Below are 26,678 nucleotides of genomic sequence, written 5' to 3' on the forward strand. Positions count from 1 at the left end.
CATTTGAACTTCACGTGTCATGTCGTACAGGTGGGTCGTACATTTTGCAGACGGCTGGGTTTGGCGCTGTCTGGACTGACGCATCATCATCTGCGATTGTCGGCGGGGACGAAAGAGGACCTGCGCATGTAGCGGGCCTTTTTGGAACGCTTCACTGGTATCCCCATGGGGCCTCCCGAGGACTGGGAATAGGACGTGACCATCTTGTCGGATGAGGCGGGGTGGGAGGTTTCAGTCTGTATTGGCGGGGGAAGTGGTGTGCCGAGGAATGGCCGCCGCATTGGCAGGGCGGGGGGCAGAGCATTGCGTTCTTGGAACTTTTCCCGCTGGTGGTGGCGGTGACGGTGTGGGCGCAAGAGCTGGCACACCAACGGGTGATCTTCAAAGTGGACAACATGTCGGTAGTGCAGGTCATCAATAGGCAGCCGGCCAGGGATCCACAGGTGCTCAAGTTGATGAGGGTGTTTGTACTGCACTGTTTGAAACAAGACATTTTGTTTCAAGCCCGACATGTGCCAGGGGTGAACAATGACATTGCGGATGTTTTGTCTCGTTCACAGTGGCAGAGGTTCCATGGGCTAGCCACGGAGCGGACGAACGCAAGACGCCGGTGCCGTTGGGAATGTGGTCAATAGGAGAGACCGGGTCATACAACTGGTAAGAGCGTCGGTGGCCGTTTCTACCTGGAAAGCGTAAGAGCTTGCATTCGCGGGAATTCTTGGAAGGTGGGGCCGTGTGGCAGGGCGATCGCTGGCTGCAGAGCGCACAGGTAGTGCAGTTTATGCTGCAGATTATGGACATGGGGATGTCGAAGGTGACGATTGCCGGCAAGTTGTCAGCCGTCGCTTTCATGGGGAAGTTGTGGTGGGGTTACGCGCAGTCAGCGGGGGAATTGGGAACGCGTCTATTGGAAGGTTGGGTGCGGGAGAGGGGTGCCAAGGTCAGTCAGCGCCAGCCCATCACGGCTGGTAGGCTTGATACAGCTTTTGCCAACAATTTGCCGCAACCGGGGGGAGGCCATTCTGTTTTCCACACTCATGTCATGGAGGATTTGGGGCTTTTCGAGTTTCGGAATTGGTGGGGCACAGGGGGAGGCCGGGGGTCCATTGGGAGGAAGTGGAATTGATGTCTCGGGAGGTGGCGGTTTTGTTACGGTGTTCAAAGAAGGACCAACAGGGAGTGGGGAAGTGGGTCATCATGGGTCCGGTGGAGAAAGGCGGGGTGTGCCCAGCAGGGTGGGTGGAGGTGTTGGCATCCGGGAGGAGAGCGGCAACAGGGGAGGTTTTTTGCTGGGGCGACAAAGGAAGGGTGACGGCGGCTCAGCTGCTATGGGTCCTTTGGCAGGCCCTACAAGCCATGGGTGAGGACCCAAGGGTTTTTGGGACACATTCTTTCTGTATAGGTGCAGCGACTGAAGCGGCTAAAAATGGTTGGGGGAGGGAGGAGCTTATGCGCTTGGGGCGTAGGAAATCAGCCTGCTACAAGACATACAACAGGTTGCGGTGTGTAGGGATGGAGGATCAGGCTTGATTTGCGGTTCCCTTGTCTCACATGTGTGTCTTTTCAGGTGCGGTGGTGGGGCCGGACGAAGCAGTCCTGTCTATCTCAATTATGGGAAACTCCTTTGTGAAGCGAGCGGAATGTGCTGAGTGGGCTAAGAACAAGAGTCTAAATCTGGAATTGGACCTTAGACTTTTGGTGTGTCATTGGCAAGGAAAAGGGGGCATGAGGTGGCATGAGCTGTTGCCAGCTTTGAAGGTGGTCAAGAGAGGAGTTTGTCCGGATGTCTTAGTCATTCACCTGGGGGAGAACGATTTAGTTCAATGCAAGGGCCTAGCTTTGGTGAAGCAGATGAAGCGAGATTTGCTGGAGGTACGGTGGCAGTGGTCAGGTTGCCATATAATATGGTCGGAGTTTATACCCAGGAGGATTTGGAGGGGAGCAGAGTGGCCGGCGGCAATAGATAGGGTGCATAGGAAGATCAATAGGGATATGAGGATTTTCTGTGAGAAGGAAGGTTTTAGTAGGATGGAACACCAAGATCTGCGCTATGCGGCAGTGTACTTTTTTAGGGAGGACCTGGTCCACCTCTAGGTATGGGATGGAGTTGTACATTGTGCAATTTAAAGAGGCTCTGGACAAGGTCATAGGGGTACGTAGATATCCAAAACATCAGGATGCCTTGGGGGTGGGGGGGAGGGGGGGTAGAAAGCCATCAGGACCTCTTTCGAGTTGCGATTTTTCCTAAGTCCTGGGGGATTTAATGAGATGTGGTTTACAGTTGGGATAAATAAAAGAAGTTATCTAGTTAGGTAGGTAGGAAAGTTGGGTATTGCAAGTTTGTGTTTATAATTGTTGCAGGGGGAACCATCTTTAGGGGAGGGGTGGAGGGTATGTTAGGAAGACTATATTTAGCGAGGTTTAGTTTTGTACGGCTGAGGCCAAGGGAAGTTATTTGTAAGGTGCACCTGTTTCCAATAAAGCAGCCTTTTTCACACCAACAAGCTTGTCGGTGATCTCTGCTGCCCCCCTTGTGGGCCCAATAGGGCTTTGGGAGGGGCGGACGGCCAGCGGAGGCCTGCTCCTCCCAAGGGGTTTTGGGCCAGGGGGCAGCCAGCACCCAGTTGGGCTGGTTGGGCCCCCTTTGGGCTTCTTGGGCTCTGGTTGGGCTGGTTTTATTTATAACCACCCATTTCGGGGAACTACCCACCATTTTGGTGGAAGTGACCCAACAGCCGGTTGCGGTGTGCCTGGGGGGTTTCTTTTCCCACCCTGCCACCCCTTTTTTGGTGGTAGTTTTTTCTTGCCGTGGTCGTCCTGGTCATTTGAGTTTTTTGCAAGTTTGCTGCAATTTTGGGTTGGTCTTATTGGGAGCAGGTGCGTTGAGGGGGGTCCATTGTATGGGGGGTTTTATCGCTGGAGCAGGTGCTGGTGTGTTTATAAAGGAATTTGGTTTGGCGCTTTTTCCTAAGTCCTGGGGGATTTAATGAGGTGTGGTTTACAGTTGGGATAAATAGAAGAAGTTATCTAGTTAGGTAGGTAGGAAAGTTAGGTATTGCAAGTTTGTGTTTATAATTGTTGCAGGAGAGAACCATGTTTAGGGGAGGGCGAGGGGGTGGGGGTGGGGTCGGGGGTATATTAGGAAGACTATATTTAGCGAGGTTTTGTACGACACAGGCCAAGGGAAGGTATTTGTAAGGTGCACCTGTTTCCAATAAAGCGGCCTTTTTCACACCAACAAGCTGGTCTGTGGGCCCAATCCCAAACACATCCCACACTGAACACGTAGGATGGGTAGTTCTATTTATCTGGTGCCCCTGCACATTTTAAAGGTCCGGTTCAAGTTAAGCTGAGCTGCCACTATTAAACATATGATCCTGTATCAACTGTTTTAAGAGTGTATGCCAGATCCTGCATTTATAAAGATAGCATGAGTTCACTCTTTTTTCAACTTTGGCTTTAAATATGGTGTAGCACTCACTAGTACTCACTATTTTCATTATAATGTGGTCACACTGCATGGCCAGTTGTAGAATAAATGATGAAACTAGCGGAATATCCATGGCTTGGTTTTAAACTATATGGTAGTCAATGTGAATCCACTAGTAATTTGATGTCCTACCTGGGACCCATTCACACCTTAAATGGTAAGATGAGCTGCTTAACCAAAACGAACAAGAGAAAGCTGCTAGTTGTGGAATGATTAAGAACTACAGAAATTATTAATGAACCCATCCACAATATGTAGTTCCCATATAACTTTGCACGTCATTCACAGTTCCTGTTTTGGGTCCGGCTAAAGGTCTTTCTTGAAATGTCTGTTGTGAGATCTTTTGACCTCAAAAAATTAAAACAAAATATCATGAACGAGAAAGGCTGAGCTTGAAATCAGCCCTGCTGTTTATCAAAGCTGTGGCACTTTAACCCCTTCCGTGCGGGGCACATTCCCCCGCTGTGCTGGGGGGTGGGGGGGGGGCGCGTACAGCGCCCCGGTGCTCATGACGAGGTCAGCTCGTCATGAGCCACGGCCCTCCGGTGCTCATGACGAGCTGAGCTCGTCATGACCGCGCCCGTTCCAATGGAACGCTCAGCACAGCAGGGAAATCAGCCCAGCATGCGAGCGTTCCAAGTAACGGGCGCGGTCATGACGAGCTCAGCTCGACATGAGAACCGGAGCGCGTGGCTCATGACGAGCTGACCTCGTCATGAGCACCCAAGGGGTTAAGGATGGTTACATGGCCCCATTTGCCTTCGCATTTGTTTTTGGAATTTGGATCAGGTGTGGTTTTGTTAAACTGTAGAATAAACATCACATGTAGCTTGAAATTGAGACCCAGGGTGAGCTTGTTGATGTATTTGCATTGCTGGCACAAGGACCAACAATGAGAGTATTGGCATGAATTGAGCAACGCCTACTTAACATCAACACAGAATTTTGACAGATTCAATGAGAAGGCAGCCCAGAGCAAGTGACCCAAGCTTGCCATTGCCATCTCGTTTTTCGAACATGGGGTATGTGAAGGTACATATATTTACCTTTGCTGTAGAGTGCGTTTGGCTTGTGTGAATGAAGCCAAGATCCGTTACCAGACTGGTGAGAAAATAAGTGTATGTCCCTACTAACTAAATGTTTGAGTGATGACATTTACTGAAGAATATATTCTTGTAACTGCAAGAGCAAGCACACAGGTTTTTTTTATTTAAGAAGAAACTGCTATTTAAACCATACTACCCATTAACAGCCGCTTCACAGAACATGTGGGGGAGACATTGTAAAGCTATCTCTAGACAGACAATACAGTCTGGTGTCCTCCTCCTAGCTAACGTGGTTGACGCCACCAGTGGTGGGAGCACCTGCATGTTTTTTTGCACAGAAATTAGTGTCTAGGGGGAATCTTTTGATGCATGGTGGATACTAGGACCTTGGAATATTCCAGAAGGGTGCCAGTTTGTCTGGAGAACTCCGGTATAATGTCCAATACTTTTTGATACATGAGATAGTTGCCTAAAGATGGGCCACATGATCTGCTCAGAGGTAGCTAATCTGATTCTAACCTGATCATCTGAAGAAGTGCAGAAATATCAATTTTTTTGATCCCTAGATCTACGTTGAAGACTACATCAGTAGAAAATATTAACAAAGCCAATTGTTGAGGCTGAGTCGATCCTGTAGGGATTCAATTTAATGACATGCAGGTCATACTTAACTCACTGAATCATCCTGCTATCTTGCGTGTTCAAATGTTTATATTTTAAACTCCATACCATTAGAACACACAACAATGTTCATGAATAGGTATCCAAATGGAAAGTTCCTCAAAATATTTTTCATTTCATTACACTCAAAGTTAAGAGTTAACCAATAAAACAGTTACTGAAACCAAACAAACTAAACGCATGCTTCAATTACAAATTATTGAGTATCGGCCAATCAAATTCCCTAACAAATGAGGGTATTTGAATAAAAGGTCAATCAAACCAGAATAGAGGCCCACATTCTAACAAAGACTGACTTATTATTATGTACTGCCACAGAGATGTTGTAATGCATACATTAAATAATTTGCTTTCATATAGTATTTGCTACCAATGGTTTTGCCAGGCAATGATAGGATTCAACAGTCCAAATATGCGGCCACACAAGTATCTGAAACAAGTACTTAATCTCCAAATCTATTGGAATTTTGGGCATAGAGAACCCATTTGTAAAATTAGATAGCATTATAATAATAGACAGAAAAGAAAAAAGAAGGAAAAAAAGAGATTGCTCACCCATGGAAGGCAGACGGCATCCCTCTGACTGATATTTCGGTTTCATTCACACACATAACCCGATCCTATAGCTAGGGATAAGGTTTTGGTTCAACACTATGCGTCTTAGTAGGACTAATGTGCATTCTGCATTTTTAGAGTAGTGTAGGGGCGGGTGGAGCTTACATTTCTTCTGGCCAAATTCAAATGTTATTTATTGGTTCAGCTTTACAAAAAGCCACACAATAAAAATATACAATATAAGATCAATTAAATTTTTTTTAAAAACGTGTTCGGTCACACGGATTCTTTTCCCCAAGCATACTCCCAGACAGGAGTGCTGAAATACAGAGCTTATGCAAAGATGGAATTATTTAAAAGGGGCTTATGAGACCATATAACAGACAAAATTAAAGTGCTACGTGCAGTGCAAATGTTGCTAAGATAAAATAGCCTAATGATAAATATTTCATGAATGAATATAAAAGCTGTAAAGCATACTAAAAAGGACATTACCCTCGATTATACAAAAATGCAACAGTGCCAGATGCAGGGAATTGGTGAGACATATGTAGCTGTACATTAAATAAAGTAATACATACGGTTACCAAGAAGCATTTCCATCCGACAATGTGCAAAAGCAATTTGGATCAATAACAGCATTTTTTTTAATTTTAATTATACCTCATAGATGATTCAGTGTCCGACTCGTGTTCCAAAATATGTCAATACACATTGCTCAGAATCTTTAAGAAGTGACGCTCTCTGTTGCCTGCCTTATGGCCGGATGTCTTCTGTTCCAGGAGATGTTTATATATGTGAAGCTACGGCCTGGCATATCTCCAGGTGGTCTGTTCTATATTACAGTAAGAGTGCATCCTTACATCCCTTCGTACTGTATTTTCAAAACAAGGGACGACGGTAAGTGCTACGAAGAGTAACAGAGAGTGTGTCAGAGTTTCTTGGCCACCAAAGGAACAGTCACACATTCCATCTCTGTTCCCCCATAGCCCTTGGACTAAGATTTGGTATATGCATCGATCTGCAAAGTGCCTAGCGTAAAGTTAAGAAAAAGAGCCCTTTTTTATGGATGGAGAAATCATATCAATATAAGGTTCCCATTCAGAGTCAGCCTTTAGTGCCAGATATTTATTTAACAAGGCACTACTTGTATCTGCAGATTTTTGCAGCATAAAGTCCTAATATTTTCTTTTCACCAACGGCAGTACAGATTTGGTTACGTTATCATCGTAAGACCATAAGCCCGAGCAGCCGATTGCTTATAATATGTTCTCTACATGTCTATGCTACTGCAGTTTCTTACTATTTGTCGGACTTAAGATATCCTTCATGCCAAAAGATCCGGTGTTGACCAAAGACGAATCCAGTAGCTTACCAAGCGAAAAGCAATATAGTCTGCAACAGACCTTGTTCCCAGTTCAGCTCTCAGTGCTATCATTGGAGTCCCTGGGCCTAGGTGAAACAGGCGCCTGAAAAAAGTGTTTTCCACTATTTGTTTGGCCTTTGCATTGGCATGGCACCAAATTTTGACCTGCAAATTGTGGCCCCATAGGTGCTTGTGGCTTTTGCTTTGGTTTTGGAAGCTGTTAAGGCTGGTTTTATCAGACAATTATTGCACCTGCTTGTAAATCTTCTTACTGCTCCGGATTGTTGGGATAGGACTATTTTGGACTTAATTACTTGACTGCCACCGAGCAACTTGTCATCATTCCGTATGCCCAGATAGTCAAAGATTCTCACCTGTTCTACTTGGTTGACATAGATTCTAAAAGTGACTCTAGTTTTGATTTGGCCTTTCTGGACATTTATTGTTAGTTTTCTGGATTTATAAAAGCGTTCAAAGCCTTCCAGTGGGCGGTGCGTAGACAGTTCGGTGCGTGCTAAAAATGATCTCATTATCTGCAAACATAAGTCTCGGTATTTGATTGTTCCCCAGTTTGGGTACATCCTGTGCAAATGCTGCTCTTCATGAGGGAGAACTTGCCTGGCTTTGCCCAGGGCAAAGCTTATCTGCCAGCAGAACTGATTTCCTATTTCTGTCTCATCCACGAACAATAGCAGGAAGGTTTGCAAGCGTCAGACTTCAAAAAGCTTCCAATGTTTAATGAAAAAGCACAAAGTTACAAGTGAGCCGATTTAGCAACTTCTCACAAACAAATGATAGAAAAACTCTAAGAAAACATGAAAGCCTAGCTCATCCTGCAGACAGAGAGCACACCAAGGGCCATGGGAATTACGTGATTTTGCTGCAGTCCGAGCAAAATGCCTGACCTACAATAAGGCAAATGCGGTTGGTATGGGGCAAACTACAAGAGGCAACAAATAGATGTCTGATAACCAGGAAATTACCTAAAAAATGCCATGCTGCTAGTGGAATGGCAAGGCAACACCCATACTGTTTTGCATCTGCTTTTCAGAATATTTGCACTGCAGGTTCTACACAGTTATGGATTTGCTGCACATGTTGCATAGGACACCATTTCCAGCATAATTTTCAGATTTCAATATAAAAAATTGTCTAGCTCCAACAGATCAAATGTTATTAAAGAAAAACGTACAAAAGAGTGCAGCACTGCGTCACATGCTTTGCAATATCTAACTGGTCATGTTTTCTTTTTTAAATATACATTTCTTTATTGATTTTTCAGATTATTAAACGCAGCTAACAACTCATTTAACAGTTATCAGTCATTGTCAACTTAAGTGCAATCATAGAAACAAAATCAATGAAACAGTTATGACATTGCTCTCCTCCAGGTCAGTCTCACCTATTAAAGACCCTACTTTCAACCAAGATTTAAATATCGTTTCTCTCAATCTTTGGTGTAGGGGAATTTGGCCCATCATGCATCCTCTTCCACTTCCCAATAGGAAGCCCATTTTACAGATACCCTGTGAAGTTTTTAAATATATTGGGAGCACATAAGCCTGAAAAGCGTCACCACCTTTTCGATCTAATGATGCTTGGGAGGGTCGACCTCCTCCAATGTTACACTGTATTCCACTTCCCTGAGACTAGTCCAAGTTGAAGTAGTTTCCTTTCAGTACATGTGTAGGCCTCATCTTCCAAGATACTTAGCAATGCTATTTCGGTATCCATTCCTCATTCAGCATAGTTCCAATATGCATTTCCCCCCCAAATTCCCTAAGTTGGGTGAAAGCATCAGGAATATGAGTTTTCTAGAAGCTCGATGGCCTTGACTGCATGGATGATGTAGCCTTGCACTCCCTCACACACCAGCATATGCAGTAAAAGATGACTCGTCTCAGAATCTAGGTACAGCAAGTGGGCCTGAAGAGCACCGTGAAGAAATCAGAAGTTATGCAAACTCAGTATCCCAAGCTCTTCATCAATCAAGGTGCATCGGGAGGACCTCACCATGACTAGGTTCTGGCTGGGTCACCTACCTAGGCAATACTATCAGAAAAGATGGAGGGGAAGGCAGTGACATCAATAGCAAGGCTACAAAAGCTTTCAGGATCCTGAACAATGTGGAGGTCATCTCTGTACATCACTAACACCAAGCTGAAGTTTCACCAAAGCTGTGCTCTATCCACACTCTTGTATGGATCAGAATGCTGGTAGGTGACGAAAAGCGACATTGCCGACCTGTCAGCCCTCCACACCAGTAACATGAAACAAATCTTGCATATTTTCTGGCTGCAAACCATATTTCACCAGAAACTGCTCACCAGATGCAAGCAAGCAAAAGAGCATGGACTCCATCATTATGAGAAAAGGATGGAGATGGATACGACAAAGTGTTGGAAATAGCCCTTTTGCAGGTTTACAGCAAATGTTTGGCCTTCCTCCTCTTTATGTGACCCGCTTTGTGTTGGCTTTAGGACTCTTAGCACTTTACTACCGCTCACCACTGCTAAAGAACAGGTCCTCTCTAAACATGGTATAATCTGTTTACACCTGTTTGGCATATTTGATTTACCTTGTAAATGGGTATACCATGTACCAAGGGCCTGAGAAAAAAATGCTACTAATCGGCCTGCACACTGATTGTGCCACACACAGAAGTAGCCTTACAAACCTGTCTCAGGCCTGCCACTGCAGTGCGTGTGTGCGCAGTTTAATGCAACTTTGATTTGGCATTTTAAACTACTAGCCAAGCTTTAAACCCCCCTTTTGCATATAAGTCACCTCTGAGGTAGGCCCTAAGTGACACTAAGGGAATGGTGCTACGTAAGTAAAAGGTAGGACATTATCTGTGTGCTATACATTACCTGGTAGTGACAAGCACCCAAGTTAGTTTTTCATTACCGTGAGGCCTGCTCCTCCCATAGGTTAACATTGGGATTTCCTTAAAACATAGTAATACATGATTACAGACGAGCAGCTGGTTCATGTTTCATATTTTTGGATTGGTAATAACAAATCCTCTTTACTGGCAAAATTGGATTTGGCATTTCTAGTTTAGGAGTGCCACTTTCAGAAAGTGGGCATTTCTCTGCTCTTAGCTCTTTGTGAACCTTCCAGCCTTTCTCTAATACACGTCTGGGTTTGGGTGACAGCTACACTTTGTGCATTTCCTCTAGACAGACATAGACACTGGACACTAAGGTGCATCTGCATACTGATGGGTCTTCCTGGGCAGAGGAGAGGGAGGAGGGACTGGTAAAGTACAATTCAATAGGCTATGTCCTGCCTTCACACAAAGCACTGATCAGACCCTCCCCTCCCCCCCAGAAGGGCAATCTGTGCACTTCAAAGACTTTGCTTTGAAGTCATGTTCACTTTAAAAGGCACTTTTGGGTATAAGTACTGGGTCTCTGACCCCTTCAAATCAGACAGTTTATGACCACCTGTAACTAGACATCAATGGCTCTACATCTGCACATTGCCAGAAGGACTGCTGTGCTGGCAGGAAGGACTGCCACTCTGCTAACTGCTTTGCTGTGCTGGCCTGCTGTCTATTACCTCTGCGTTGTTATTGACCTAAAGCGTTCTCCAAGGACTTGTTGGCTTGCCCACTGTTCCTGAAAGTCTCAGGGCCATCATATACTTTTGCCATACCTGTGATGCCTTGGGACTCAGAGTCTGACAGATGAAGATTGACCAGAATCGGCACTTCCTTTGTCAGAAGGTTGAGTGCTTTGATTCACTTGAGCCCAATGCCCGTGTTGCGGGAGATTGTGCTTGGAGGAGCCACACACAGTGGAAGAGAAGAAACTGCCTCGGGCTGCAAGTTTAGCTTAGTCGACTCGCCTGGCCTGCGCATTGTCAGCGTAACACAGAGTGCAGTGACGACGTAATTTCCACCCCAGCCGCTTTCAGCCCGACCAGCCATGGCCTGAGTGAAGACATTGCCATTTCGGAAGCTCTGGCCTGGAGGTCGTCGATACCAGATGCTGTCCCAACTGACAGCCTTGTTTTGAAGGTACTCTCTTGCAAACGGGCCTAAGCGGTCAGTCACTGTCAGCTGTGTTGTGCCCCTCGCAGACCGCTGCTTCGCATTCCGTGTGCCAGCCTCAGGGGACTGACACCAGTTCTCCTGTGACCATGATCTGGTCCCACCTGAAACTGTAGTAATTTATTCACGTATATTTGACAATCCTTAGTGGGGATCCAACCGGAACTGTAAAGCACTGTCTTTTGATTGCATTTAAAACATGCTCATATCTTGAGAACTCTACATTTGATCTTCATCTTTCTAACCATATTTGCTCCAGCACAAAGAGTATGCTCTTTAAACGCTTATATCTTGTGAAACATTTATTGTATATTTATCGTTTTGGTCTAGTTTTTTTCAGAATATATTAAGCTATATTGTGGAGTCTATATGTAGTGTATTCATTGTGTTCCTGTGTGTGTTGGCCAAATACTTTACATATTGACTTATGAGATAAGCCTGCCTGCTCTGTGCAAAGATACCAAAGGGTAAACATAGGTTATCCTAGTAGTGTACCTAGCCTACCCTGACTAGAGAGGTGGATTGGCTTGGATGTATATCTTAGCCAGCCAGAAACCCGATCGAACACACACCATCAGAAGAGAACAATACTCCATCACAAGAACAGCTCTTCACTGGACCACAGAAGATAAATGGGAGAAAGGCAGGTGGAGGTGAACTACAGAAACAGAAATGAAGACCCTGGACCAAAGCTGGAGCACCATAAAGACATTTGCCAAAGACCAACAGAAGAGGAGATCCTTATTTGCTGCCTTACATGCCGGTGAGCACAATGGGCAGTAAGTGCATTATATTTGCTTTTTTGTGAGAGCTGTGAATTTATTATTTTGGCCTCTAGTGGAATAAAATCTGGAATCCCATCACCTTAGGTGAGCTATGGTGTGAAGTCATGTATACCTTGAAGATACCAGTAAAACTCGATGTTCAATAATCCAAACACCTTTCTTAGATCAGGAAAGGACTTCATGGTCCCGGAAGACACTGCATTTCCCAATAGGGAAATTTCCCAGAAGCCTTGAAGGGAGGCAACTTCCTGAAGTTCTGTACCTATCCATAGTGGAATCTGGCCATTTTTCCTTTCAGACCATACAATGCGTTCAAGCGTAGCCCTCCAAGTCTGCAGTACAACTTTTGTGACCTGGTGTGGTTCAGGAGGAATTCTACTGCTGCATACAAAATCGTCAGGGGGATTTTCACCCAATGCACCAAAGAGCCAATTTTTTGCCACAAATAAGTGAGCAGCTCTAAAATAAGAGTCAGGATCTATTATACTTAAACCCCCATCATATGCTGATTTCCAATATTTGGTCAATTAGATGAGGGGTTCACTTTATTCTATAGGAATAATCTCATATGGAAGTCAATATTTTTAAGAGAGGCCAATGTTTAGTTTTGCAGCATATAGAATTTTGGGAACTAACTGGTCATATTTTCACTGCTATATTTATACACTAAAGAGGTAACATTTTTGACTAGATGGAGTGTTTATCTCTAGCTAATTTATTGAGAAAAAGGCTTACCTCCAGCAGGAGACAACATTCCTGCAGAATTATATTCATTTCAAACAGGGTGAAAGGAATTATTCTTTCTTTGTCGTCAAAATGCTTTTTTCAGGATTCATGAAGAATTTCGGTTTGTATTGTGTTGTTCTTAGACCGGTCATCTTTAAGGTAGTCTTCCCACAAACGTTTTTCCTACTTTCCTCCCTTTTTCGCTGATTCTTTTTGTTGGCCGTAGGACTCTGAGCACTTTACCACTGCTAACCAGTGCTAAAGTTCATGCGCTTCTCCCCTAAACATGGTAACATTGTCGTATTCACAATTGATATATTTAGTATACTTATAAGTTCCTTGTAAAGTGGTATACCATATACTCAGGGCCTGTAAATTAAATGCTGCTGGGGGCCTGTAGCACTGGTTGTGTCGCACACACAGGTAACCTTTCCAACCTGTCTTAGGCCTGCCACAGCAGGGCCCGTGCATGCAATTTATTGCCACTTCGACATGGCATTTAAAACCCTTTGCCAAGCTTTGTACTCCCTTTTTATTTACAGAGGGCGGTGTGCTGTGTAAGTAAAAGTTAGGACATGTACCTTTAAGTTTTGAATGTCCTTGTAGTGAAAAACACCCATAATCATTTTTCACTAATCTGAGGCCTAGTCCTGTCATAGGTTAACATTGGGAATTTCTTAATACACTTTTAAGCTGTAATTCCAGATTGGAAAGGAGCAGCTGCTTAATATTTTATATCTTCGGAATGGAATGATAAATCCCCTTTACTCGTAAAGTTGGATTTCACATTACTATTTTAGAAATGCTACTTTTTAGAAAGTGTTCAAGCTAAGCATGGGAGGAATTTGCGAATTCGTAATACGCAAATTCGTAATCGCGTTTCGCAAAAATCGGCCAAATTCCGCAAGCTTGCGAATTTTTTTTTGTGAGTTCGCGAGATTTTTTACCAGTTCAGGAACGAGAACTTGCGCATGCGGTCGTGAACATGCTGTTTCCACTTAACCAGCCTGCTCGCGATGCCTTTTTCCTGTTTCGGGTCGCAATGACGTGTTCGCAATTTCCTGTTTCGGGTCGCAATGACTTGTTTGCGATTGCGGCGTCACTCGGCCAGCTACCAAAATCTCACAGCGCACGCGAACAGGGAGAAAAACTCATCAGCGAACACAGAATCATGGTAAGTCAATGCCGCGCGCGCGAGATTGTATTTTTGAAGAACGAAAAAGAAAAAAAATTGCCAGCTCGCGAATTGCGGATTTTTGGGCAATTTCGCGTGATTCGCGGATTGCGAAATTGCCAAAAATTCGCAAATTCCGTGAGCGGAACAAATGTTCCGACCATACTTAGTTCAAGCAAAAAAGGCTTGGGTCCTTATGCTACCTGGACTGGACCACTATAGTAATATATAACATACAAGATGTCCAGATAGAACATTCATGACACGTGAATGAGTAAATGCGACCTTAGACTACAATTCCAAAATGCGTGTGATTTATTTCACTCTTGTTTCAGCTTTTTTGAAAATGAGATTATGCCATTATTTTCATGTCATATGTCGGGCAACACTTTGTTTCAATAAACATTTTCGTTTAGTGTTCACTTACACAGAAATCATACATAAACCAATGTTGATACAACACAGTGAAAAACAATAAGACAACATAATAAACGTGTTTACACATTTACGTGTCATGAATGTTCTATCTGGACATCTTGTATGTTACTTTTTAGAAAGTGGACATTTCTCTTACTGCTCTCTGTGCCTGCAGCCTGTCTCCAATATACATCTGGGGTGGGTGACAGATACACTTTGTGCAATTCCTCTAGACAGCCACAAACACAGGAAGGTTAGGTGTGTCTGAGCTCTCATCTGGTTCTGATGATTCTTCCTGAGCAGGAAGGGGGAGGAGCAGACACTTATACCTGAATAGGCAGTGTCCTGTTTCCCACACAAAGGGCTGATCACCCCCTACTGATAGTCTGGAGCCATGGCTAGGAAGAAAGGACATGGGTGCACTTCATAGACCCTTCCTTGAAGTCATCCTCACTTCAAATGCACATTTGGGTATAAGTACTGGGTCTCTGACCCCACCAAACAATATTAAATCCAAATGCTAGTCAGACCATTAAGTGTACTCACTCCTTCTGTTCTGTCAAGAGGCAAAGAAGCAGATATGGAATGATCCAGCAAGTATAGCAGCAATAACAAAAGAAGTAACAAACCAAGACAACAAAGGAGCAAAAGAAAGGAAAACAAGTAAGATGCTCAGAGGAGCAGAGGAAAAGTGTAAACTACACAAAAGTCAGATAAACCTGCCAGCACACAATACTGCCAGGTACAGACTAAAAGGAACCCTCGACTTTTTATGGTGCCACAACAACCCATAAAATGAAATTAATGTGGCGGCCATATTGGATAGATTCTTTCTTTAGTAAACAGTAATCTCAACAGCATCTGATTTGACTGGCCCTTGCAAAGACAGGGCTAGTTACAGGCTGTGTCTCCCAGGTGGGATCCTCAATGCTTCCTCTGCTCACAGAGTTGAAAAAAAACAGTAAACAGCTGCATTTTCTCAAACCGCCACCTTATAAGTACCTTGCTCTCCAACACTCTGGGAAAGGGGTTATGTGTACCAATGTGGTATCTGCAGCATGACACAGGAGGGTGGGAACTGCTATTTCTAACCCTCCTAACCTGACTTCAGACTCCCCTTTTTAGGTCTCGCTAGAGTCAGTGCATGTGCTGTCTTGCAAGACATTCAGTAGCTGCTTCAAAAAGCCCTACCTTGCCGGCCACCAGCTTGCTAGAACGTGCACAAGCGCGCGTGACGTGCACAGCACTTTTTCCGGTCGCGCGCGTGCGCACAACTCGCGTCACTACTCGTGTTTTTTGTTTTTTTTTATTGCGATGCTTGTTTACTATTCCTCTTTAGTAGATGGGGTTCATCATTTTTAGGAACGTTTAGCGCTAAGAAGCCTTAGCAGATGCGCTCTTTATAAAATACTATGTGGCATCAATATTTTAGCAATGGCTTGCAACCGTATAATTGTGTTCACAAACCAACCATTTATGGCATTCCAAAATCTCAGTTAGGTGAGGTGACGCCCTTTTCACACTACTTCAGAACTGCGATCCCTAAATGCATTATAGGAGTTGGAAAAGGGTTTCCTAGTCACTCACTGGCTTTAACAAATACCCACAAGCAATTGTACAGCTGCAAACCCTATGGTTTTGGGAAGCGCAGGGTTTGCAAACACAAAATGGCTTTTCACACCGGTTTCTTCCTTATCGAACCTGAAGTGCTTACTTTTTGTTAGTAGCTTTATAGTAAAGGCATTTACCTATTTTACTTGCTCAAATTAAATCGCTAAGCGCCAAAAAAACTTGCCAGGTAAACGAGTGCTACATAGGTTGCATATCGCCTAATTTATCTCGTTTTACCAAATAAATAAACAAAAAGACACATAATGACAATTTTTCATGAAGATTCTTACTTTTATTTTCCGGTTTGAGACTTTCTGGCATGCAAATTGCGCAGATGCGTATTGTTTAACCACTCGAAATTGCAAGCAGCTCATCACTGTAAAGGAATTGCCACCATGGACCAGTTCCCTTCAGTCGGAACCGACTTCCTGCAATGCGAGCTAAAGATCGCAGGGTTTACGTCCAGTGGCAAGCACCTGCTCGCATCCCCGAGGCAAAGCTCACTTTTAAACGCTCTCAAACCCTCCACCGGGCTCTGGGGATTTATATCAAGCCGGCAAGGGAGATGATGAAAACAACGCGGGAGCCCGGCAGACATACCCCACGTGGACACCTGTTCCGCAGAAACCTAATTTCCAATTCATTTCTCATCAGGCTCGTTCTCTTAATTGACCCACAGGAAGGGGTTAAGGAGGGGGTTGACCTCGAGTGGTGTGCCATTGGCAAGTAAACAACGCGCATACAGTTCAGACAAGCCTCTGCCATCAGAATGAAAGAAAAGCCATGATGAAAAATGGCATTTGCAGTTCCAGGCGAAGCTTTCGCATTAATGTGAAACTAATGACTGCTAGAGAAATTGACATATGTCAGCTACCACTGCCAGATGTTACATTACCATTTTTTGGTCTATGCAAATGTCTGTGTTATTTTTTAACCCTCTTCCGCATTTTTGAGGACCGCTGGTTAATTGTCTTTTTCAGAGTATTTTCAAAGGTTACAAGGTACTTCCTAACGATGCAACAGGGCTAATATAAGCATGCATTCAGAGAAGAAAACATTAAAATTGTATTTTAGATGTTTCTTTTCGTCATTTCTTGCTGTGTAATGTGTTGTGGAGCTGGGGAGGAAAGTAGGAAGAGAGAGAGGCTCAGAGTGGGGAAGAGAAGAGAACAAGCATTGGCATAGCCAATAGGTCTCGCCCTTGGGAACTTACAAGTGTTTAGTTATCCAGCACAATATCCTTAATGCAACAACATCAACTGTTGCATGAATAAACACTTATAAGGTCCCAAAGGCGAGAACTATTGGCTATGCCAATGCTTGTTTAGGAAGCTGCATGTTTTCCCTTTTTTTCTTCTTTCATTCTTTTAATGTATTTTGCATATGCTGGTTTAGTTTGTGCGTATGTTGTAATGTGGATGAGATACTGTGTCAATTCAAGAATGGGGCAGTGGGTGGATGATGAATGTGTGATAAACCTTAGAAATGAGTGGCACACCATGTTGTTTGCACTTTTGTATTGGCAAGTAGCATTAATTCACAGTGGGGAAAACGGATTGCTTTTCTAACCTAACTTCTAAACTGACTGACTGACTGACTGATTTGTCTTATAAAGTGCATGAATGCCGCGGCGCCTTGGCGCTAAGGTGAGTGGATGCAGAGGCTCACGCTGATTAGTCTGCGTGTTTAGGGAAAAGTCATGTCTTTATTAGTTTTCTGAAGAGAGTCCCGTTAGGCTGGAGTCTGATCAATGTGGGTAAGGAGTTCCACAGTTTGGCCGCTCGATATGAGAAGCCCTTTCCCCCCATCTGGCTCTTTTTATCTTGGGGACCAGGATCAGTCCTGTATTTGCTGACCTAAGACAGTGGCGAGTACCGGGGGACTAGCTGTTGCACATCTGCTGCTCCCCCTCCATACAAAGCCTATGTAAGAGACAGAGGACCTTGAAATCCACTTGCTGCCGAACTGGGAGCCAATGGAGCAGTTTATTACTGGCAGAGGTTGGATGGTGTTTAAGGAGATCAAGTAGCACACGAGCCACCGCATTCTGTAGGGACTGCAGTTTGGCAATCTGGCCTTTATCTGCTCCCAGGTATAAGGCGTTGCCATAGTCGACTCTAGACAGAACGAACACCCCGACTACAGTTTTACTAAGAGTTAATGAGATGAACAGCCAAATTTTGCGCAGGACTTTTAGCGTGGAGAAGTAGGCAGAAGATACCTGATAATTTGTTGAGCAAACTTTATATTGTTATCAAACCAAGGTTCCTGGCCTTGGTTACGGGAACAGGACAGTTTCCAGCCTCAGCGGGCCACCATAATTGGCTCCATACCGAAGGCTTCTGCCCAAACTCATTAACCTAAATCCGCTGTTGGCCTGCAGCCGTTGGCAGCATTACTGTCAGTGATCAGACTCTGGACTCTTTTGTTCTGTTATCCACGTGCTGGTGAAAAAACTAAATAAGTCCATGGATAAGAAGCCTGGAAATAAAATGCTTTGAAGTGGTGGTTGTCATTTATTAGTAATGCATGCACTGACATAGGAAACACTTCTTCGCTTGTACTGCTAATAGTATATTTTGTATTTTATTGCATGTATGATGTTGGTAGGGCTTGGGAACACTCAGTCAAATATCTGCTAGGAGGTCCCTTGCCAAGTGCACTAATTGCAGCCACTTCTGGCTTAGTGGGGAACAGCACTTCATATGCCAGTACTTCGGCGCGCACACTAATATTCGGAAAAAGCAGTGCTTAATTTGTAAAAAAAAAAACAACAACAAAAAAACATAAGTACCAAGTCCCTCGTCAGGAGGCCACTGCAGCTTGCACCAAACTTTGCCCCTGCCAGTGCTGCCAATGTCAGTACCAGCACAACTGCTAACCATCACACTCCTACAAGTGTGACAATTCTGACTTTTACTATACAATAAAATGACCAATACCTGCCACTCACGCTTTTCCTATAGCTTTATAGCTTTGGGTTGCAGAATTTAAGTAATTTGAATGCATATGGAATTATTAAACAACTGTTGTTATGCTCGATACAAAAATAGACGAGTAGCGCCACCATGTACCAGGCTGTCAGAAGTTCCAGTGTTGACCATAAAGCTGAAGGTGTCAGATCACATGGGGCAACCTAGCGTCACTGCAGGAACCTGTGATGGGCTTCTCTAACACATGGGCAAACCTGTAAAAGACTATCTCCTGTGTCAGCATTATCTCCAGCTGAATGACAAGACTGGGAAATAGCGAGTCACTTGCCAGGTTCTTTTCAGAAAGGTCGATCTAGCTTGATAAGGGTCAGTCACAAAGCAGATTTGCTCGGAAAGGATGGCTATGATTTAGTAACTTGTCACACCAGTAATTTTTGGGAGACAGTCATTTAGATGTCAGGATCAGCCCTGAAAGAACAGTTTGCCTGTGTGGTAATAGGTCATAAACAGTGCTCAATTCGTAAAAGAAAGAGTGTCAGTGGAGAAAGCTCTGCTCAGAATCCTGTAGCTGGTGGATTTAAATGTTGGGGCACTGAATACCAGGGCTGGTAGACGTAAACCCGCCTCATGCCTATTTTATCTACTACCATACACCCCATGCCCCTTTATCCTACTGTCTTTTTCTTCCTCTGGCCTTCCATTTTGCATTTTCCCTCTCTTCCTCTCAGCAGATAGCTGATGCAGAAAAATAAGTAGAGGTGGCCCCCCACTGGCTTAAATTAAGCAGAAGTCAGTCTTTCATCAAAAAAAATGATAGTCACGTCTCAAGAACCCTCAGACATCTTACAAACTCCACAGAAACAGTATTGTTTCATGTACTAAAATTAAGCATAAGACAATTATGTTGAGAAATAATATACTTTAAATATGTATATACCTACCAACTTAAGATAACAACATAGAATTGTGGATCTAGTAACTTTTGGTCATGTGGAGAAATATTTTTCAAGCCATGCAGAGTATAGCGATTATTTCCCACTTTTCATATAGCATTTTCCTTCAAAATATTTGTATAAATTAGAGAAAAATAATTTTTTTCAATGATGTATTTACTTTATTGTGTATTTGTGCAGTTGACACTTCCACTCCACAATATGGCTCTGGGTGCAGTCCTAAAGCTCAGCCCAAAGGCGAGACCAGAATATTTGGCCTGCCTTTGAAGCAGTGCTTAATTTGAGCCTGTGGTTTCTGGTGCTCAGCACAGGCACTTAATTGTCAACAGCAGGGCTTGTACCAGTCTGCCATATTGTGGGGCTGCTAAAAGTTACTATTGACTGCCGCCCAAGCCATTCTTATAGCTTTGGGGGCCTGGAGTAGGCTGAATTGTCACACTTGTAAGAGTGTAATGATTAGTAATTGTTTTGGTACTACCATTGGCAGTGCTGGCAGGTGCAATGTGTGTTGAAAGCTGCAGTGGCCACTTGACGGTGTCCCTGGCACGTTTTTTGTTTTTTTTTACAAATTAAGCACTGCTTTGAAGGATCCGCATTGACCATTTTGTTGCGGAAACTAAGCTACAGCAGATATAAATGTCTTTGGAGTTGTGCACATGAAGTCCTGCTGACACCAAGTGAGCAGAGAGTGAACCAAACCTAAGTAGGGAGTAAGACACTGCTCACAAACAAAATGTATTGGCAATAAGAATAGTATTGTATTGAGTTTCACAACACAACAAGCTACAACTTGGACAGCAGCAGTGCAATCTTCCTTAATACAAAGAATAAGTAAAGGGCAGGAGGAACATCACACAGTTATCTCACTCATACGTGACATGGTACAATACAGGTAGGCAGTACACTAAAGAGGGAGTTAGAGGGGTTAAAGAACTGTGGTATACTTTCTTCAGACCAACCCAAACATGCAAGAAATAAAATAAACTCCTGGAAGAAACAACTAAAACCTTGATGGAGTTACCATACATTCATGTACTAACATAGGATGACAAACCTTCACCTACCTAATGTGGTGTGCTTCATCACTGTTTTCCACATCTAATACTGGGAAGCATCCGAAAGTACTAATGTTCACTAGTTGCATGATTTCCAAGGCATAATTCTCTAGTTTGGGTGAGGTTATGTCCCTAAAGTCAACATGTATGTACTTCATCTATTAAAATCAGACCTATATTAACCCCTTCCATGCTCATGACGAGCTCAGCTCGTCATGCAGTACACTGCTCGTGTGCTCATGACGAGCTGAGCTCGTCATGAACAGCACAGAGGGGGAATTGCTGTAGCATTGATGGTGTTAAAACTGTCTGTGGGTGAGCTACAGATATTTTACTGGTATCTCCCTGCTACATGATTAAAAAAACAGACGCTACATCTCTATCCGTCACTATGATTTGATGCTCGAATATTGCCCCTGCAAGTTCAGGTGCCTGCCTCAGAACTTAAGGTCTTACTCGTGGTATCTCACATCAAATATTGTGAAACAGTCTGGATTCACATGCCATGCTACACAAGTGATTTCAGTATATTCTTGTTCTTTCATAAGATGGGGCAAAAGCAGTGGAAAGAATCAATCTTAACCGAACACCTTGTCAGAAATAATGCAAGCTGCACTCCTTCAGAGAAAAGGTGCAGGTAGAGCGGCAGCAGCAAAAGCTTTTCCCATCACCACACATATACACATCGAAGTGTTTAACCGCATGCGCGCTAGCGGTTTTCCCGCTGCGCGTTGCGTTTTTTTTAAAAACGCGTTACATGACGAGCTCAGCTCGTCATGAGCGTACGAGCGTCGTCACTCATGACGAGCTGAGCGCGTCATGAGCGCGGAACGGGTTAAAGTTTGACTCTCACAGTGGTGTACCATTAGAGGTGAAAGATTTGGTGATCCCCACTAAGGGACTAATTAAGAGTTTTGCGGATGAGTTACTCCATCACAAACGTGATGGATATCCCATCCGGCAGTATTACGAGTTCCATTATATCAAATGGAACGAAATGGAACTCGTAATATGGTGGACGGGATATCCGTCACATTTGTAATGGAGTAACCCATCCACCAAACTCATAATTAGGATCTCAGTCGGGAAGAGTGGAGCAGAAGGTAACACAGGAAAAATTGATAAAGCTGGGTCTCCCAAGTTGGGGACATTTGTGTTCCAGACTATGGGCCTGATTTAGAGTTGGGCAGATGGGTTACTTGATCACGAATGTAACGGATATCCCGTCAGCCGTATTACAAGTGCCATAGGATGTAATTAAGGCTCCCTGTTTTCCGTTTTTACTGATTTTTACAGATAAATACAGACATAAGACCTTTATTTTCGTGTCTGTATTTTTTTCTAAATTAGTATAAAAACAGATTGTGGTTTGGTTTTTGTGTAATTTTAAATACTGTCTGTCAAAAGCAGTGTTGATAGGTAAGGGGGGGTTAAAAAAGAGGAATTTTAGAAAAGAGGCTTTAACAGAAGTCGATATGCACAAGGTTGCAGTGGCAGAGCTGCGGGGGGGGGGCAGTCCGCCCCAGGCGACACTATTTTGGTGGCTGCCGCACGTCAGAGGTGGCCCTTTGCGGCAGCCTTTGTAATTTTTGGGGGGACACTCACTGACACTACTATCAGTCACAGTAGTGTGTCAGTGTCCCCAAATAAATTATAATGGCCGCTGCAACGGGCCACCATTTGAAAGTGCAACAAGCTTTCGTGGACGTTCGGAGACAGGCAGAGAAGGAATAGGACTCGGACAATGTCCTCTCCATTTTTGTGCTGGTAGCTGCCCCCCCCCCTCCATCTCTTCCTATTATTCCCTCTCTTTCTGTCTTGCTCCTCATGTACTGAAAACCGTGACTTGCAGAAACGGTTCACAACCTCTCTTTCCTTCTTTCATTTAGTTGCTTCCCTGTGAAATGGATCCAAAAAAGAAAACACTCTTGCGGGAAATGCCCTTTTTCTGACATTTTTCTATTCCAAAGTGCAGCGGGATGGAGAGAAATAGAAGGTTTTAAATATGAAAAATAAATACATAACTAAATAAAGCAAGACAGAGTGGTTGAAAAGTGGCAAGATTGGTTTTATTCACATCTAAATACATAAGCCTCACTTTACAGAGTTTGCCAGTAAAGCGCTACTTTTGTTTTTTTCGTCTTTCTTTGAACAGCATTGTTGTCCCCGGGTGGGGAAGTGTACCATTCCTGGAAGTACTGCAATACCTGGTTGAAGGGTGGATTGGAAAACAAAATGTGTACCATGGCTCTGTATTTATGGATGTGGTCTTTTTAAACCATACTGCTTACGTTTTGTAAGGATATAAGCAATGGACATTGAAACGGTTCACTTCAGGACCATGTAGTCATGTCCTTAACTTTTCTGGTAAAACCACTTGCTGATTTCTGAATGAGTGAGAGATCGTTAAGGTAACCATGCTGTTTCTGCTTACATTTCACATGCTTTACTTAATCTTGCATTCCCTATGTGTGTTTGCTTTTACTTTTTTTTTTTTTAGGCAGCATATTACTCTTATCAAGTGCATAATTCGAATTGGGCCATATCCAATTGTTTATGGCGGGCACAATTAGGTTGTAGCTGAAGGCAGTGCAAGTTTCTCTCAGTGTGGCTGTATGGTGTTCAGTGGGAGAGAAGATGTGGCACTATGGCCAGAGCTGTCGAATTTGGAACTGGGGAACCGGGTTCAGCCTTCTTGACCAGTTTACCAGACCACTCTACTGAGGGAGCATATTCCCATGCTAGACCTTAGAAGGCCCCATGAGACCTTAGAAGGCTTGATGTCTTAGCACAAGCAAGTTCACCCTATTGGTGTCAATTATGGGTTAACCTTGAAGGCCTGTCCACCACAATCCATACTGGCGTTCATCTCCAGTCTTGAGGGCAGGCCTGCGATGCAGTAAACCCTAGAGCAACAGAGATCCAGTCACTGTGACTCTGTCACTGAGGTCACATGATCCTTGAGCAGGTTAGGGTGGTGCGAACGGTGTAACCGCACTGGGTACCTATTTCGGGTGGGTGCGTATTGTTTGCAAGTATATTATGGCTTTTAAAAAAACGTGCTGCCTCCTTTCTGGCCTCCAGCAATTTTCAGAAACAATAAAAATGTCATGATAACTTCAGTGATTAACGTTCTTCCTAGAGAGAGATCGGAGTTTTGTCTAGTGGAAAAGTTGACTCCTGGAAAGGTAGCACAGAGGGTTAATGTGCCTGCTGCAAAGAACATGTACCATGCAGACCACAAAGTGCACTGCTTTAATGGGGGGACCATGATGAATGTCATTAAATGTCAGCTGTAGATGATGGATCCCTGAACAGTGTCATGTATGTGCAAGTTTGCATTGTGCTGAGGGGATTACCAGGTAAGTGTTCACGCAGCTCTCTGATGGATGTCACATACGGTTTTTCGGAGTCCCCAGATAGATCATGCAGTCTGTGTGTTCTCTTTTGTACTGCCAGTCCCTGCCAATTACCTGTGTATTCAACAGTGTAGCCTTGGACCGTGTCATCTATGTACATGTAACTTGCATGATCAAGGTAACTATTAGCGGCGATATATGTCTCTCTGACCTCTTTCAAGTGCTCGCCATCCTCCCCCCCCCCCCCCCGTCACCCCCAGGGGCAGCAATTGGAGGGTTAGCCCCGGGCGCCACAAGCTCCAGCTATGCCTCTGCCTCTGCAAGGGTGAAACTGAAATTGGCATATTTTCATATAAGTGCATTGCTATATCTTCTGTGTGTGTTCACAGCATTGAAACCTGGCAGGCATTCAAGCACGAGTGCATATTTATTGGTTAAATAAATGTGGAAATATACTAATTTCAGCCTCACTTTTCACAAAACCCAAAATTAATATGATTAAATACAGATAAAATTAGCAAAAAAAATAAATATGGCAAATAAAGATGGAGAAGTCCAAAAAATAAATGCCATAAAACCGGAAGCCCTAGATATAATGGACTGGTAATACAGCAGACTGGATATACCTCACATTTGTGATGGAGAAACTAACCTGCCAAACTCTGTGTTGACTTTTCCACGCTGTGCACACCCACACTGATAAAGGCAGCAACAGTGCAGAAGAGGCACAGCATGGCAGTAGCAAAGCAAGCTTCCCTCTCGCGCAGAAACAGCAAGTGCCGTCTTTCCTTCCTTGCAGAACAGTCAGCACAGAAAGGCCAACCTCTTCAAGCAGCTTTTCAACCAGCAGGCGCCAAGTTCAAGTTTTCTTTTCATGATTCGGAACCCCAAAGAGGTCCACATGAAGATAAAATATACAAAAAGAAAAACCAGCATCGGTGCTGCACCTGTTCGAAATGTGGACGGTCCCAGTGGCCAGACCACCTGAAAACAATGATTTAAAAAAGAAATAACCCCGGCCGCGAAAGTAAACCCAGCTGCCAGGTCACCCTCACTAAGGTAGATGGCAACAGAAGCACAAACAAGCTTGTTTAGTATTTATGGAACATTTAGTTGCAATATTTTAAAAATAGATGTGTGATTGATTATACTAACAAAAAATGAGCGTGCTACCCCATAAAGAAAACTCTCAAAACAGTAACAAAGATGGAGATAAAATGACATCTAAATGCGCCTCTGTAGATGACGACCGTTGGGGTAATCCTCGTCGGATACAACAAACAGGCCGAGGTCAGCGCCTGCCCTGATCCACCCAGACAGACGCCGCCCGCCCCGTGTGCACTCACACGGGCTACACTGTTACTCTGCTTCCCCGGTGTGCCCGTTACTCCTCTGCTGCTACAATGTACACTTCTGTGTGAAGGGAAACGAGCTAAAGGCAAACACACAACTGCTACAAAGACGCGCCGAAGAACTGTCACGCAAACCCAGCTACAGCTAGGATACAAAGGCAGAGAGATGATGCAGACATCACTGCAAGTATCATACACACGTTACACAATGCATCCTGCACGAGACCCGTCCAAGCACACACACATGCATGTACAAAGCACTCGTCTCCGCCACAGCGCCTAGAGTGCATGCACACAGTCAAGCGCTGCATGTACCTCCATGAGCCCGGCCCGTCTCCGCTCTTTGGTAGTCATAGCTGCCTCCGCCGGTATGACAACAACAACAGAGCCGGTGATTGGCGAGCGGCGGCCGGGAGCATCCGGCGCAGCTACTGGAGGCAAGGGAGGCGGGAAGGAGGGAGCTGCGGGGGAGTCGGGAAGCTGGGAAGCTTCAGCGGGGCTCTGCGCATGCCCCACCCGGCCACTCCTACCCGGCAGCCGGCCAGGGGGGCTGAAGGGCTTCTCTGAGAGCTGAACGCGGAGTCCGGCAGCCGCGTCAATGGAGACAGGTCCCTACTGAGGCAGAAAGAACTGTGGATACCTGAGTCGTTATCTTAAACTTGTATTAAACACAGTGTAAGATAGACTGCTACAAAATGTACAAAAATATTTAAGATAAAAAAAATGCTTCTAAAAATTATAGTTTAGTCAATACCCAGTCTGTACGTAGTGCAACTTTGTTTTATAACTGTCCTTTAAAAGCACATTTCACAGCTCATCAGTAACTCATTTCCAGTACCATTAACACAGAATAAATCTGTCTTCAGCAAGGTGGGTCAAGTGATTCCATCAATTAAAGACAATAACTGGTTTCCAAGCACCCTTTATGTATATGTAAAGGGTGCTTGGAAACCAGTTATTGTCTGTATCTGTATATGGATTAACCATTTGCGCACATTTAGATTTTCTTTAGGCAAGCAGGCACCCACCCTGGCAGGAAGGCTTGTTTAGCTGTCTGTCCCTCCCTCGGCTTCAAAGCACAGGAGACGCCCTGCCTTACACTTCTGCTGTAGCATAAT

The 26,678-nt window shown here is 44.2% G+C and overlaps 1 protein-coding gene across 1 annotated transcript in view; it reads right to left on the reverse strand.

Annotated features, from left to right (window-relative positions):
- The window catches only part of CC2D2A (coiled-coil and C2 domain containing 2A), a 527,307-nt gene extending 501,346 nt beyond the window's left edge, over positions 1-25,961 (reverse strand). Inside the window, exon 1 of the mRNA XM_078678452.1 lies at positions 25,876-25,961. Coding sequence (XP_078534578.1) covers positions 25,876-25,914 — 39 coding nt within the window. The 5' untranslated portion in view covers positions 25,915-25,961. The remainder of the gene's footprint in view (positions 1-25,875) is intronic.
- Between the last annotated feature and the right edge of the window lie 717 nt (positions 25,962-26,678).

Source organism: Lissotriton helveticus, chromosome 2_2, assembly GCF_964261635.1.
Source record: "Lissotriton helveticus chromosome 2_2, aLisHel1.1, whole genome shotgun sequence".
NCBI classification, from domain to species: domain Eukaryota; kingdom Metazoa; phylum Chordata; class Amphibia; order Caudata; family Salamandridae; genus Lissotriton; species Lissotriton helveticus.